General features: G+C 44.6%; 1 protein-coding gene across 4 annotated transcripts in view; it reads left to right on the plus strand.

Annotated features, from left to right (window-relative positions):
* The window catches only part of LOC114874090 (MOXD1 homolog 2), a 152,613-nt gene extending 137,761 nt beyond the window's left edge, over nucleotides 1–14,852 (plus strand). For all 4 annotated transcript variants that reach the window (XM_029183028.2, XM_029183029.2, XM_029183031.2 and 1 more), the window contains 5 exons: nucleotides 4,986–5,072; nucleotides 5,879–6,061; nucleotides 6,918–7,370; nucleotides 8,566–8,759; nucleotides 10,043–14,852. In XM_029183028.2, the coding sequence (XP_029038861.1) occupies nucleotides 4,986–5,072; nucleotides 5,879–6,061; nucleotides 6,918–7,370; nucleotides 8,566–8,759; nucleotides 10,043–10,499 (1,374 nt within the window). In that variant the 3' untranslated portion in view covers nucleotides 10,500–14,852. The remainder of the gene's footprint in view (nucleotides 1–4,985; nucleotides 5,073–5,878; nucleotides 6,062–6,917; nucleotides 7,371–8,565; nucleotides 8,760–10,042) is intronic.
* Nucleotides 14,853–16,288: the final 1,436 nt, after the last annotated feature.

A 16,288-nucleotide genomic window follows, 5' to 3' on the forward strand; every position in this document is an offset into this window, starting at 1 on the left:
TCTACATTTTCTCCGGCGATTCGATGGCGATTCCGCACGCACAACGCGCGCGATCGTTGCCCGGTTCGAAAGTGCGGCAGAACCGGGTGGCTTCGCTGCGCGCGAGATGAATGTTCGAACGCGTTTAACGTTCAGCTCGGCGCGAGTGGATTTTTATCGGGCGCAAGCCGCACTGCATTGTGCACCGAATTTATGACGGCATAAATCTTAACCGGGTCACATCCGGCAAAAACTATTCGTTCATTAGCGTCGTCGAGTCATAGATTATAGGCGGACGCTATCGGCCGGATCGGACAATGCTAATTCCACGGACTGTCGGGCTTCTGCTTATAGTTTATATCGGTGCAGGGTTTAGGCGCAGATTTATGCGATTCCTATTCGTATCGAGGAAGAGATCGATCATTGGTAAACAAACGCACGATGACGAAAAACATTCGTCTCCGTTCAATCAAAGATTCGAAATCAAAAATGGTATCAAGAGTAACCAAGTCTTTCGCAGCCAATACATTTGAAAATCTACGGGATTCAATTCAGTTTGATTTTATTTTTACTCCAGAATACGTGTCAGTCGAATACGTATACAACTCGCCATTCTGTACGGTGATTCATGGCGCGAAATAGAGTAGTATAAATGGTGCAATCGGTAACACGGAACAAGGAACGTTGCAGAGTGGTCGTATATATATATATATATATATATACGGAAAAAGATCGAAGTATAAAATAACTCGATAGAATGGTGGAATCATGAATTCAGCAGGATGTGACCCATAAAATTTCCATCGTTGAAATCCTCGTCAAACGAATGCGTATCAGGTTTTCCCGCTGAATGGCTCTTTCGATATTTTTGTATAATTCAATCAAGCGTGTCAACGGGTTGCGTAATGGAAGCGTGAACGAGTGAAAATAGAGGGTAGATGGTATTATCAAGAGAAGGAGGGGATGAAATAATAAATTGGAATTACGAAGGAGGCAGAGGGATGGACGATGGGTGGGTAGTCGAAATCGAACGACGCTAATTTCATCGGTTCTGTTTACAATTTATATCGAGTGGAATCGGGAGAACCGAAGGGCTCTGTTTCGGTGCTCATCACGCTGTAACAAATTACCAGCTTCTACCAACTGGAAAGGAATTACTCGTTTGCCCGGCAAATGGAACGATTTTTCTCCGCTCTTTGATATCGTTTCGTTACAAAATTGTTCGCCCGATGTTTCCCACCTTTCAGAGAAATTTTCACGTGAAAATAGCACCCTTCGTCGCGATAAAGCGCGGAGCTTCTTAATTTCAGACGCGGCTGATTACTCGGTACGCGCCTGCTTGAAACTTTTCGTAACACGATCGCGGTTTTAATTGTGCCGACGAAAGCAGCCAACAGCCTCCCTGGTTCGAGGGTGCAGGACGAGGAAGGACATTAAAGTTGCCGCGTCTCCTCGCTTATCTTCCCTCCTTACTTCTTTCTTATGCGAATGCTACTTGTTCTTCGCTAACTACGTACGCGGAAGTTCCGCGACGGTCGAATAACTTTTGTATCGCGTCGCGATGAATATGAATGTCTACGGGTACAAAGAAGAGCCCGGCTTGTTAGGACGGGTTTGCATTCATTCGGCTCCCTTTCTCAACCGTCAGCGACACTTTTTTCGCGCTCGTTTCTCGCGACGGATCCAAAGGAAAACTTCGCCGTCTAGGGCCAAAATCGCCCCCGGGCGCTAGCGATATTTCGACGTCGACGAAGACGCCATTCCTTGCCACCCGATTACAGATTTCTCGGGAATTTGATAAATATCCTTCGCAACGGCTATCGACGAATTACCTAACTGTAAATCGAATAGATTTTCTTTGAAGGAAGATTCATTTCTCGTTGATCGAACCGGTTAATCGAGGTGTTGGTTAAAAATTCATTTTCAACAGGGTTTCAAGATTTACGAGGAAAGTTGCAAACGAGGTTCGACGGAAATAGGGTCGTTTGGGTCAGCTTCATCAGCTACATGCTCATCATCAATCACAGCCTCGGTAAATGTAGTTTATCAAAGGGTGTGTCACTTTCTTCCACCCCCCCGGACTCAGTTCCTCGTAACATGGTTACTGTAACTTCAATCGAGTTTATGTTATACTTCCTAACATTCATTAGCGAGCTGTGCTATATTTTTCCTCTATATTTTTCTTGTCAATCATGCTTCTTCATTTTTGTCCGAGAACGAAAAAGACACTCGGATGTTATAATTTGTTAGTCCACGTTCTCAGCGCGTGTATTCATTAACAGACTAACATTCATCGTTGATTTTTCTTACCAGATGGAATAAAAACACTTTTGTGTATCTTTCAACGGGTTTCTTTCACATAGTTCGAAGCTAATTTTTCTTTCACCCAGTTCAAACGATCAGATCCGATTACGAAAAGGGATCAAGACGGGTTATTAGTTATTTATAGGATCAACAGCTCGAGCAAAAAGTCGGCGCCGAACGGAGAGACAGACAGGAAAGGGTGAAATACGAAGTGAACCAGTCGAGTAACGTAAAACGCCTTTTTACTTTGCTAACTCTTCGGAAAGAAGTCTCCCGTTTGAACGAGTAGCACGGGAAAAGCTACATAGCCGCAGGATAATTATCCCTCTTTCTTTCCAAGAAATGACATATCCAGAGAAAAAACTGCAACTGTGTTCTGAATAATACGGCGATGTTTGTACGTGTCGAGTGAATAAGATAAATGTAGGAAGATGATGGAAAACGGGGAAAAACAAACGGAGGGATGTTTTAAAGGAAATCTTTTAACTCGTTGACTGTTATGGGGATCGCCTGTGACTGGCGCCACAAAAGAAACATCAAAAAACATTTTTAATACCTTCATCATTGTCTATTTGTGACTTCCTATATGCTGCAAACGTGGAATCGTCAATGGATTGATGGATCTTCCTATGCTTTCTGTTTCCTATGACACCAAGAACGAGTTCTTGTACAGGCTGAAGCTTTACTTGAACGCAGCATCTTGTACCATCTATCTTTGGCTGATGCATCTTTCACCAAAGATAGATATCCATTTTCGGCTGACGTGGCGTTCGACGTGTTCATTGAGAACTCGCTACATTCCATTTGTAGGCGTTTAGTGGAGGGGGAGAGAGGGTTTCGTCTCCCCGGACTCCTTTGGTACGGGCCGGGGACCGCTAGGTGGCGGCGAGATGATCGGTGATCAGTGTTCTCGCTGGTGGTCGTCCGGCATGGCGTTCAAATCTATAGTAATTCCGGATTGCGTTATGATAGGTGTCTGGGGCAGGGAGATTGTCAGCCCCACGCCCTTTTCTCCCCTCTCCTGCACATCATACTTAATCCCACCTTGAATTTCTCTAAAAAAAAACTGCAATCATTCCTTCATTTTGCATTCGCTGGAAGGATGGTGTTTTTTCAGTTATAGTCCTGGTCGCGTGAAGAGGGTTGTTTGAAAAAGGAGCCAAAATCCGTAGAAATCGTAAATATGACTGGGCGAGCCTAAATCTCAGCTTAGCCCGGGGCTCTTCAGCATATTCGACCGCAAAACAATAAACGCAGTCGTCCTTCCTGGTGGTAATCTTGACATCGATAATTTCGCAGAAGCGCGTGGGAGAATCCGGCGGCGGCCTGGCCGAGCTTAGGGCACTGTCGAGGAACACGAGACCGCGAAAAAAGAATTGCAATTTTCTCGGGATCATCGCGGCCCCGTACACCCCGCGGCTGCAACACGAACCAACCATCTTTTTCTCTCTTTTACTCCTATCTTTCCTTCTTCACTTCCTCACACCATGAATTTCTTCTTCCTATTTCCTTTTTTTATATTCGACAAGATCTTCTTCAACGTCAGGATAAACGGGACTCTCGATCGATGCTCGAAGGATTTTTATTCGATCGTTAAAACCCTCGTGATTGCGGCAACAGAAGAGAAGGATATTTTTATATCGACCCTCGTATTCCATGGAACGATGAAATATCGAAATATCGTAGATTAAATTGTTTTCTTGACGTGTACCTTTTGCGCGTTGGTCAAATCGTTTCGTATACGGTTTAGCAACAAATTGATTGGTAGGAAATTCGATTCGTTATGAACATATTTTCAGCGATTTGTTAGCTAACGCTGAAAGAGCATAATCGAAAAGCTTGAAATGAGATACGTAAATACGGCGTACACAAGTTGTGTATTCCGATGATACAGGTAGGTAATATTACCTGAACGGTCGGTCGGGCTGCATCTCTGAGCGCGATATTAAATTCAATTTGTTTGCGTTTATTTCGTTCTCTGCTTGCCCGATATTAATCATCCCTTTTTCGAGGAATTCTGTATCAACCAGTTTCATAGATAGATTGAAATTAATAACGCGTTCGCTGATGGTCCCTTTGCTTACGCTACAGATATTTCGAAAATATTTTTATTCGAAAACAGAAATTGAGAGAAAGGGATGTGAAATTGTGACGGTAGTTGGAAACTATCGTTCGTTGAATTAACCTTGTCGCGTGTATTGTTTCGGAAACTCGCGCAGGAAGACAGGTGAAATTAGAAAAACAGTTTGGAGGGTAACAACGAGTGGCGTGTACCTCGCTAAATACCACGTTACTCCATTAGCGGGTATAGACGGATTTCAGCCACTTTCGTGCAGAGTCGGATGAGTTTCCAGTCGCGTTGTATGCCGGCTCTCAACGTAACGAGCGTTAACATTTGGCAAGTTTTGAGAAAGCATTTACTCGTGCGTGTACGACCAACAGCGTCCATTCACCCTTCGTTCAATCTCCTTTCTCCCCTTCGTTTCGTTGTTCGAAAAAATGATTGCTTTTTCTTTTCGCCTGTGTTTTCCTTCCAAAACAGGTAGACAATGAAAATTTTCATAGGGCAATTGAAAACAAAAACATTGACTTTAAATAATTTTTTATTGCAAATAAAATTTCATTTATACATGTACATATATTGGAAATGTACGAGTATTTCTCCGCGTTTAAATAACTATAATGTTTGAATTATCTTCTAGGTACGTTTACCAGAGAAACAGGACACGTTGCTTTGGTGTCGCGTTCTCCAGATGCCAAACATTGATCAGAAGCATCACGTCGTGAAGGTGAGTTCCCCTAGCTATATGTATAACCTACTTACTCGCCGTGCCCCGCGCCGCGTCTTACGCATCCAGCTAGGCTAAACTTGATTAAACCGGGAGCGTAGGTGTAGATTTTCCTCGGCATGGGAGCAGTGAAGCACCGCGGATCCTAGTTTTCCGAGTGGAAATCCTCGCGGGATTCTCTCAAGGATTCAGAGCAGTCGTTTCCTGACTCGGTTTACACTTAACCTCCTGACTAATTATATTATAATCGTTTAACGAGCCATTTGATTTGTTTCTCTGATAAACATCGATTCGAATTTATTTTCGAATCATTCGAACGAAGCAACATTCACCTTGATTACTTTATATAGATTGCTTCTATTTTAAACCGTGATGCTGTGGAATCGGGAAATTACTTTGCGATATTGGTATACCCGATCGATTGGTCGATAAGAAATGTAAAATTGGACAACGTGTGATTCGTCCTAATATTACCTGGATGTTCTAAAAAATGAATATAATAATATCTGAAATCGAATCAGCAACCTTTCAAGATTATTCCGATTACATTGCATTCTTCTCTAACGAGGATATAAGAATCATCTGTTAATTTAATCAATGGTCGTAGCTTGTTTAAAATTCTTCTGCATTCAACGATCCATCGATTCGTTAAAAGATCGTCAATTTATCAAAGTTACTTTGATCGGTGCTGAAAGGAACGTCAATACAGAACGAATTAAGTCCTCTTACAAGTGCGATGAGTCGCTCGTACCGCTTCCTGACAAGTGACAGCTGTTGTAACAAGTTTTCTTCTCTTTCTTTTCCAGTACGAGCCGGTGATACAACCCGGAAGTCAGAAGTACCTGCATCACATGACTTTGTACGAGTGTCGCGGGGATCAGGCGCAATTGGAATCCGCCTCGAAGTCGTCCGGCAGCGTTTGCTATCAGTCCAATCAGCCGTCCCTTCAGTGCACCACAATCGCGGCTATCTGGAGTCTCGGTTCCGAGGTATGCTACGTGACGTGTTTCAATGTAAAACGACGAATTAAACAAGTTCCTGTCCCAGCGCACCGCGAATCGTGTAAATTTTCGTCTAAGCAGAGCGGAAAATTAAATTCGTCCTCTGTTCGTTCAGTTGATCACCCGGGGGATTAATTAAAATTTTGCCTGATCAATTCTCGCGGCGAACGAACGCTTAACTCGTTACTCCATGCTGTACATACAAAGTTTTCATTTATCTTTCACGCACGATTTTGAAACATATTCCATTTATAACCAGGAAAATTAATTTCACGTGAAATTTTTTTTACGTGATTTTAATACATCCTCGAGGGAATACTCGAGGTTGGAGCAATTAAATCGCGTCGGGATGTCGCGTGTAAAATTACCGGTTGTCCAACGATCCTCACGGGTTGCTCGCGTTTCCAGCGACCACGAAGAAACGAGTTTACTTGCTCCCCATTGGTATGCATTACACAAAGCCCAGAATTACCGCGATACCGACTCGCGTTCCCAGCTTGTGTCTCTTACGCTCGTCTCGCGACCACGTCAGATTAACATTCGTGGACAGTGATTTATCCCGGTGTAATTATCCCCCGTAACTGATTAAAATCGTGATTATATCTCAAACATGATTTATGCGTGCAATTATGCTTGAATCGTTTTGCGAAGGAAGCTTTTAGACGAAGCCAGGGAATATGGATCATGGTAATATGTAATAAAATACCAAAGAAATCATGTTCTAAGTATCTTTTATTAGTTATTCCAACATTTCCATTTCGACGTGTTCTCAATTCGCTATTGAAATTCGCTTCTCTGGGTCCAAGGTCCGGTCTAATCGCAAGGTTTCTTGTTTTGCTCGCAGGGCTTCAATTACCCGCCGGAGGCTGGTTACGCACTCGACCCACGCTCGGGTCCTCATTTCTACATGCTGGAAACGTTGTACACGAATTCGCAGATGGACACGTTCATCAGCGACAGCTCCGGCTTGCGTTTGCATTATACGGATCGGTTGCGTACCCACGACGCAGGTATCCTTAGCGTCGGCATCGACCCGAACTGGAGGCACATCATACCACCCGGGCAGCCTGAAGTGGTCTCCGAAGGTCATTGCATCTCCGACTGTACCGGACAGACCATTCCCAACAACGGCATCAACATATTCGCCGTCATCATGCATACTCATCAACTCGGCAGGAAGGTCCGATTGCGTCAGATAAGGTCCGGCGAGGAACTGCCACCCATTGCATCTGACACCAATTACAATCCTAGTTATCAGGAGTATCGGAAGCTGCAGAAGCCCGTCAGGGTCTATCCGGTAAGTGTTGTTCGTGATTTCAATGTCACGACGCGACGCGTCGTATGCTTCGTTCCATGATCATTTAATCCTTCTTGATATCACATGTAATTATGTGTACACTGAGTTGCATTGAAGTTGTCGCAGTGAAGTTGGCTACAAATTCATTAACGCATTCACGCCGCGTCGGTAAGTGAATGCGTGGCCAACTTCACTGCGACAACTTCGATGGGACTCACAATGGACATTACCCAATCGACACACGCCGATTTTGATGCCCTTTGAGTATGATATAGAACACGTATTTTTTTCTATCGGCAATCGTCCATGCTGAAGGGATGAAAATAGCCCTCCAAGTTGGGGTTGCAAAACATATTTTCTTGAATATCTCAGGAACTATTAGGTGTAGGCGAAAAATTAAAAATGAAATTTGTGTGTTTTTGAACAGCAAATTTTTCTATGTAGCCACCTTTTTGATAAATTTATTTGTTTAAAAAATATATTGAAAAATAATATAATTTTGTCATTTTTTCACCTCTTCAGCATGGACGATTGCCGATAAAAAAAAATACGTGTCAAATATTTTTTTGAGTTCTATATCATACTCAAAGGGCATCAAAATCGGCGTGTGTCGATTGGGTAATGTCCCTTGTCAGTGTACATTCTTGGCGCGTTTCTGTTGTATCGTCTGCGCAAGCGCGTTCCGCTTTATTCCCATAGACATGAAGCTAGCAGCGATTACTATCGCTGACGTTCATGCGTTTTTCTATTCTGTTCGGCGTCTCTCGTATAAGGTGACTGTTTTAAATTATAAAGCTCTTCTATTTTGTCTTTTTTCTCAATCCCTGGCCTCTAACAATCCTTAAGCGGTCAGGTGATTACAGATTTATTTATTTATTTATTTCAAAATTATACGGGCATAGCCCTTGTGTATGTACATAGGTAACGCAGGTTATGAATGAAAAGATAGAAAACATTTTCTGTTCAAAAATGCATTATAAATGGAGGTAGCGTTAGACTAAAGTAGAATTGGCGATTAATAAGTTATGTAGCTTATGTTTAGTTGTGAAAAATAGTCGAGAGAAATATCTCCAATTGAACTGAAGCGATTTACTGTGGTAGAAATAAATTTGCACGCTTATTAAAATCTTGAGAGATAATTTGTCGAGTCATCGTAGAAATAAGCTAATCGTAGAGATCCATGATTATGTTGCAGGGCGATCATCTGGTAGCGGAGTGCACGTACTCGTCCGAGTCTCGTGAAGCAATCACGCTCGGTGGTCTAACCACCAGGGAAGAAACATGCTTGGTGTCCACTCTTTATTATCCACGCATCGAACTGTCAGTCTGCTACTCTCTGCCCTCGTTGCCAACGGTTCTACAAAGTTTAGGAGTCCAAAAGCTGATACAGTGAGTACCCTTCGACATGTTTTCATATACAGGGTCTACCATTTATCTCGCAACCCATGCGCGCGCAAATTGATGGAAATGGCAACAGCGCAAAAATTCTAGAGATGTAAAAATCCGTACAGTTAAGTTGGTAATTGATTCGGGATACGAGTACACCGAGTTTCATCGAAACACATATTCACGCCGGAGAGCCGATTGGCGAAGGGCACACGAAGGAGGGATTGCAGCCAATTGACTGCCGTCGTGAATATGTGTTGAGTCACACGCCGCGACAAGATCGATGAAATCCAATGTACTTGTATCCTGAATCGAATCTCGGACCACAGTTCAGTTGATTACCAACTTAATTGTACGGTTTTTACACCTCTCGAATTTTAGCGCTGTTGCCATTTCCATCAATTTGCGCGCGCATGGGTTGCGAGATAAATGGTAGATCCTGTATATTTCTTTCGCGAAACGAGACTTTGTTCCCGCGTGATCGATCGGGATATCGCGAAATAATCACGATGCTCTTCTACGTTTACGTTTTATTTTTGTTTCGAGTTCAAAGACCGTTTGATATTAATTTACACCGTACAGTTGATGTCAAGCTAATGACGAACGCGTCTCTATATACACAAAGCGTTGACCAGACGTTTGCTCCTTTTACTCTGATTACTTTAAATTGGCAATTAGGAACGGTGATGGGCCGTGCGTCACGACCGCACGACCTGTCGTTAGTTCAACGAGCACCGGTTATATTGCATCAGACAGACGCATCGCATCGTTCGTTGCATTACGTAATGTTACGTTACGTGTGTCACGAAGACGCTTCCTGCAACGTGTCACGAACTTTAATGTAACGAGCGTCCTGTTTCGCTAAACACACTCCGGCCACATTGAATACCATGGCTAAATTACTGTTATTACTGCTACTAATATCGGCAGGTCGTTGGTTAGTTGGGTCGTTAACTCGGCTAGAGATCATTGTCATCTTTGCGTGACATCGCTGCGAAACGGCCGCGTTTACCAACCAGACGAGCATACGCGATCAATTTGTTTCGAAGCTCTGTTGTACCGTTTCACTCGCGATACGCCAATGTTACGCTAATTAGGATGATCGTTTCGATAATTCGCTCGTCAATATCTTTCGGTCGAGAAAAATTCAATATCCGAGGAGGCAGACGCGCAGAAGGGTTTGCGACATACTTTGTTCCCTTGCTCGGATTTCTTGCATTTGAAATTTCACCGATTCGCCGTAAGAAACGTACGAAAGCCTTGACGTATCGCGTTTGTCGTCGCAGGGGTTCCAGTCCAGTGGAAATTCAAGAACCGGCCGAGCTGAGCGGTATGACATTGGAGGAGCGTCTAGTGAGCTACGACTGGAAGACCAGTTTCAAGAGTTTCCAAGACGCTACTCGAACAGGTACGTTCAAACCGCTTTGTTGGACCAGCGAGGGAGCGTTGCAGGGCACTGACATCCTGGAGGTCCGTTATCCGAGGATCCTGAGGCCGTACAAAGAGGTCACTTTGCCTTGCTTGAAGAAACCGTCTAGGAACAAGTTGTCGATGTTGGACATTGGCACACCGGCCGATCCTGACAGTGACGAGACGAACGCGGTGGAACGCGGACAATTGGTGCGTAGCAAAGTGTCCCGCAGCAGTGACGGACCAACCGGCGGAAGTTCCTCGACCAGATCGCCAGCGGTGGTACTGATTCTTGGGATACTGCTGGCAATAGTCGGCGGCGCGTTCAGGTGAACGCTGGCCGGTCGTTAGGAGGCCGATCGATCTGTCGATCGATCGATTCCAGTTATCTAGGACGGCCGATTTATCCTGTTGTTGGTCGCGCTGGATCCGGGGAGCAGACGCATGTAAGTACATACTTGTCCCGTGTGTACCCTATGACGCGTCACTTAGGCTAAATAACAATCGTCGTATTTTCATTGATCGTTGAGAGAGGACAGAAATAGATGCCGGAATTCCGTTCAGTTACCGAACGATCGTTGTGCAATTTTAAACCGCCGTATTATCGACGGGTGATGGATGGAACGCGAGCGTCCTGGGAGAGAGACATATTTTTGATGGGTTGCGTAGAACGAATGAAACTCTCAGGCGACGATGGGTCGCGCAGAGAACTGCCAAATATATTTTCTCGATAAGGTGCGTCCATTCGAGGGAATTCGGATCTACGCTGTCCTCATTCAAGGATCGAGAACATCTCTTTTTTCGCGATCTCTGCTCGTGTACTATTGTTACGATGTATCGCGTGCCCGCGCAGGACTCACCTTGGATATCATTCGGTTTCGAGCACGTCGGGTATTACGTTCTTCGGGTTAATTAGATCGCTACGCAACCTTCTAGTCTTATTTCGAACTCACTTGACATTTTCAGCTGAAAAAAGAACGACAAAGTTCTTTGGTGCTCCTTCTCTTTTAATAATTAACAAACCCCGAACGAAAGATATCCATGGGAAATGAAACTAGGTCCTGTCGATCGGGCGAAATTATTTTCAAGCTTCTGGACTCGAAAGAATTTATATTGTTGGCTGTTTATTTAGCAGGCTGAGAATTGAGCGCAACGAACGCGTTCCATCGCTCTTCTTCAAAAGTAAAAGTATAACGAAAGATTCCGATCTTTCGACTCTATAAGTGTAATCTCATCCAAAATGCACAGTTGTTCGTGTCGATCGAGCTGTTGGAACGCGTCTCGCTCACTTTCCGCCGGTATTTGTATATTCTGTTATTATTAGAGCTACGAATAGATGCGTTTTCTAACGAGAAGAGCATATAAACGTTGGTTGATTCGCACGCGAGGCCAAGCTACCCGTTTTCAGCTTCGCCGTGTCACTCGACCAATGTTTGTATGCGAGCAACCAGGACGGTCCTTTGTAATATTCTGTACAGTTTATTAAGTGTAACGCGTTGTTCGTGCGGCCGTGCCGCGTCGGCCACGGTCGACGTTTATTTATTTTTTTATTTAATTGTACAGAGAGCGAATTTACTTGACGCGTCGACACAGTACGTTCGTCTCCTCAAAATAGGCGAGTAGGCCGCTTTACGTTTCGCGCGAGTCACGTTCGCGAAGTGCACGTTCGGTTTCTTGATGCATGCTTCGCCGCTTACTACGGGGGACACTTGTCGTTGCGACGCTCGTCGACACAACCAGCCGCGATTCTATCGATTTATACGCGATCCATCCTACCAGCAAAAGATATACGTGCTTCCGTTTCGACGCGTACCGATTTAAAGGGGTGCTTGTTAGGTTCGTTGAATGTAATCGTTATCAACCGATCGTTATATATTTGTATCCTTCGAAGCATCGTAATGTAATGGAAAGGGATTGTTCAATGAAGGAAACGCGCGGGAATAAACGATAAACCAATCTGAAAGCGATCCACGGATCGGTGATTGTTTCCCGTTAGATCGTCTGAAATTTTTAAAGTTATTTTCCCTCGGTACACTGTTTCTCTCACCTGTTCGCTCGGGGAATAAAAGCGATCCGCGAGTAATTTATTCGACGTTCTTTCTTCTCTCGCGCTTTTAATTAAACCGAATTCGATAATTGAAACTCGCGATGCCCGGTTTAATTTGATTCCATTCTTGACTCGCGTTAATTTATCCGCGCTCGACACTCCGTGCGTTCGGTTAAGTCTTCGAAGCACCACTTTAATTATTGAAAAGAAGAGAACGAGAGAAAGAGAGAGCGAGCGAGCGAGTGAGTGAGGGGTTGAATGATTGGGGTAGGAAATAAGAAAAGAGAAGAAGGAAGAAAAAAAAAAAAAATTATATGCATGATGGCGTGCAACGATAAGGACTTACGCCAGAGCACCGCGATCGATAGAGGCACGTTGTAGTCAAGAGTCCCCTAACGCGCACACTTTTCCTGAATTCCATTAGCATCGAGGAAAATGCAGCTTTCGTGGACAAAGAGACGAGAATCGAAGAGAGCCTTGCAAACGAGCGTCTTATCGAAATTTCACGGGAGAGGGGGAGGGAGAAGGAGAAGGAGTACGCGTTTCGATTTGCATGTACGTTTTACTTTTTCCCTTCTCGGTCGTCAATTAAAATCCACGCCATTCCGTTCGATCGCGTTCTCCTGTTCGATGTTTAGAAAGCGAAGAAAAAACACCGTTGCTCGGCTAACGACGACCGACTGTCGATGATTAAAATGCTCTCTCTCCCTAGCGTAGAAATAAAATCTCACTAAAAAAAGTAGTCGACTAATCGGTAAACAATAACGCGTAGCAACGTTTTACAATTTAATACTACGGTAAATTCGTAAATGTCTCTAATAGGGGATCTGTGTGTGTGTATGTGTAGAGATCGTAGGGCAGTCGAGCGATACTCTGTTACCTCGAGGAGAAAAAGCTATATTTTAGACGCTGGAAGATCCGTTCCCTTTTCCGATCATCATCCGTACTTGTCGAGTCGAGTTACTGCCGCGATACTGCCAATCGTCGCTTCGTTAATAATCGATCGTTCCGATACGCGATTACCTGTTTTCCGTTACGTTTGTCCAATTTTTTATTTTTATTTTCGTTCATCTCGAGCTACATACATGCATAGAGGTACATGGAACCATCGAGTCAGCGCAAAAGACACGTTCACGCATACGCAAAGAAAAAAGAAAAGTAAAACTAACAAGAACAGATGTATACACGTAAAGGAGACAGGAAAGAAGAAATTTTTGTCCGAGAGTTGTATCTCGTCGACGATGATCGTCGTCGATACAGACCGATGATACGCGCGATGAGCGATGAAGCAACCGACCCGACCGACGCGACGGCTCTGAAGCGTGGAAAAACAGAAACAAGAGGAGGAACGATTCGAGAAACGCTCGAACGAGAACCGCTGCTTTCTTTCCCTCGAATTTCTTCGCCGCGTGTTGTACGTAACGTACGATCCGTCACGGGATAAGCGATGATTTATCATCGGCGAAGAAACTCGTTAGAATCGGCCGTGCGAGAGAGGCAAACAGGAAGTCGTGTACCGTAACTTCTTCCGCGCTGCGATGTCGACGCTGATTTCAGTTACGACGCGACGCGACGCGACGCTCGTTCGTTGACGCCGATGTCAACCTGAGGTTGCGACAGGGTGCTGCGGGCTGTAAAGGGGAGGCTTTAGGGGTGGATTCGAACTGCCGGTGATATGACCAGAACAATCAAGCAAAGTGTCACAAGTAAATGTCATTTATGCTGGAATAATTATGTTAGATACATAGGGAACGATATTACGCAATTTATACTCCAATGATCTTGCATCGTGTGTACGTTAGCTGGTTCGTTGTCTCGCCGGAAACTCCTGGCACCCATCGGGCTTTCGATAACGAGGAACGATTAGAGATCGGTCGAACGACTTTCCGTACGTTTCGATGCCTTTCGCGAGGTATCGTATCGATACAATGTCCGAGATACGTGCGGGCAAACGAACGAAGCGTGCGGTACCTGAGAATCGAGAGCTTCGAGGCAGAACGGCAGCGTCGAAACCTAGGAAATGTTGATCGATCTCTCGATCGAATCGAGTCTATTCAATGACGCGTGTCCGTGGCTATTCGAGAGACAGCGAAATCGATATTACGATGGAAATTCGATGACGGGTAAGCGTGAATGAAGGGTGTTGCGTTCGACGAAAACACGAACGGTGCCAGGAGATCGGGATTGTATGTACTGTATGTAGAATAAAGATTAGTGAACGTCGGGAACGATGCCCGTGAACTACCATGTAACGTAACAATGAAATGGTAGAAACACGTCGATCGTGCAAGCGAATGGATAATAAAAAGGAATCGAGCGACTAGCGTGTGCGTGTACATAGTTAACCCTGTATATAGTTTTTAGATTTAAATTAAATCCCGGACTCTTCATAGGCACCTACTCACTCGAATTCAGGTAGCTAGCTAAATAGTATCTTGTATCTTTATAATTTACATGTAACACAACGTTGAATCTGTGTACCCCGCGAGTGTAGGGGCGCGCGGACCAACCGCGAAGAGCCCCGCGCGCCTCCACGGATCGTACGCGTACCGGGCGCCCTTGTCCTTCCATACTGCTCTTAGATTTATACCTAATTTACACTGGATATTAACGTCTAAACGCTACACTATCATCTACACTGTAACAAATTGTATTATATTTTATATATATAAATATGTAAATGTTTTTCTAAACAATGTTTATTTCTATTATAGAGCACGTCTCCTACTGCCATTCCCTTGATTCCTGTGCCGTCCACAAGAAGATGATCCTCTCCGAATATAGTACTACGTTGCTTTTGTCATAAACGAAAGGAAAAAGACACCAGATCCCGAATGTTTCTCAACTAGGTATGTTTCGCAGCATTTATTCAACAACAGTCGTGCGGCGAAGGGCTGAAAGGTAAGTGGAATTTTCTTTAACCGCTGTACTTCGGTTTTTGTTTTCGCCAAGTTGGAAAACCAACATTGGCGGAGGCGTTAATCGAGAGAAGCTTCTGCGTTTCGAGTCGCTAATTTCCGCCTCGCGAAGTTTCTCCTCTTCTATCATCATCAATTTCCCAGCAAGACCGGATATACAGCGGCGTGGTTCGCGGGGATACGTAGCCATAGAAACGGACCCGTAGCGCGATAGAAGGACGCTGGTAGGGCAATAAAATTAGCATGACCAGCAGCAAATCAGCCACAAGGCGGTGTACTATCGAGCGCGACACAACTAATTACAAACAGCTGTATTAGTTGCACCCGGGACCCTTCTAAAACCGCGGCGATAGCTTGGAACTGTTGGGCTGTTGCTGGCAGTTCCAATTGCCGACCCGATCTAACCGTCAGATTACAACGTGGATTTACCAAGGCGTCCAACTCTCTCCGTTCGATCCATTAATGAACAAGTTCTCGGCTAAGTTCGCTAATATTCTGGCCGCACCGACTACCGACTAATCAAACTTCCGGCCAGCCCTGTTACCTTAACGAGACACGCGGTCTTCTTCTTTTATTACCCGGTCAGATGTGTTCGACCCGGTGAATTTACTAATTGCAAAGCTCCTCGGGCCGTTCCTGTTCCAGGAAGTTTCGGAACCGCGGGAACGGATGTTACGACAATAAGCGTGACCGAGGAAGCTGCAAGGCAAACAGGATGAAATTCGGTTTCATGCGTGATCGCGGCAAACTCGTCGACGCGAATCTAGGTGTTTGCTTTTTGATAAATTACACTCGCGTTTCGTTCCCATTGCTCTCGGCTAACTTTCGTTCTATATCGATCGGTTACCGAGTTTACGTAAAGTGCTCGGTTATATTACCTTTCAAGCGTGAAGTTAATTACAACTGCCGATGAAGGGGGAAATTTCAACGCGACGACTTCGTTTCCTGAGAATAAACAGGCTGTTGAAGTTCGATTGCCAAGAGATGTCAGTCTCCTGCTACGATTGTTACACGATCGAACGGGGTTCTCGCGGCGCTCGGCAAACAAAACGTCTCGGGAACGAGCCGTAAGGTGAGCTTAATGAAGCAATTTTTGCTCGACGAGGGTACGACAGCGTCGTTTTTGCTCGCGTTGGTCAGATCTCGATCTTGAATCC

Source organism: Osmia bicornis, chromosome 2, assembly GCF_907164935.1.
Source record: "Osmia bicornis bicornis chromosome 2, iOsmBic2.1, whole genome shotgun sequence".
Classification (NCBI taxonomy): domain Eukaryota; kingdom Metazoa; phylum Arthropoda; class Insecta; order Hymenoptera; family Megachilidae; genus Osmia; species Osmia bicornis.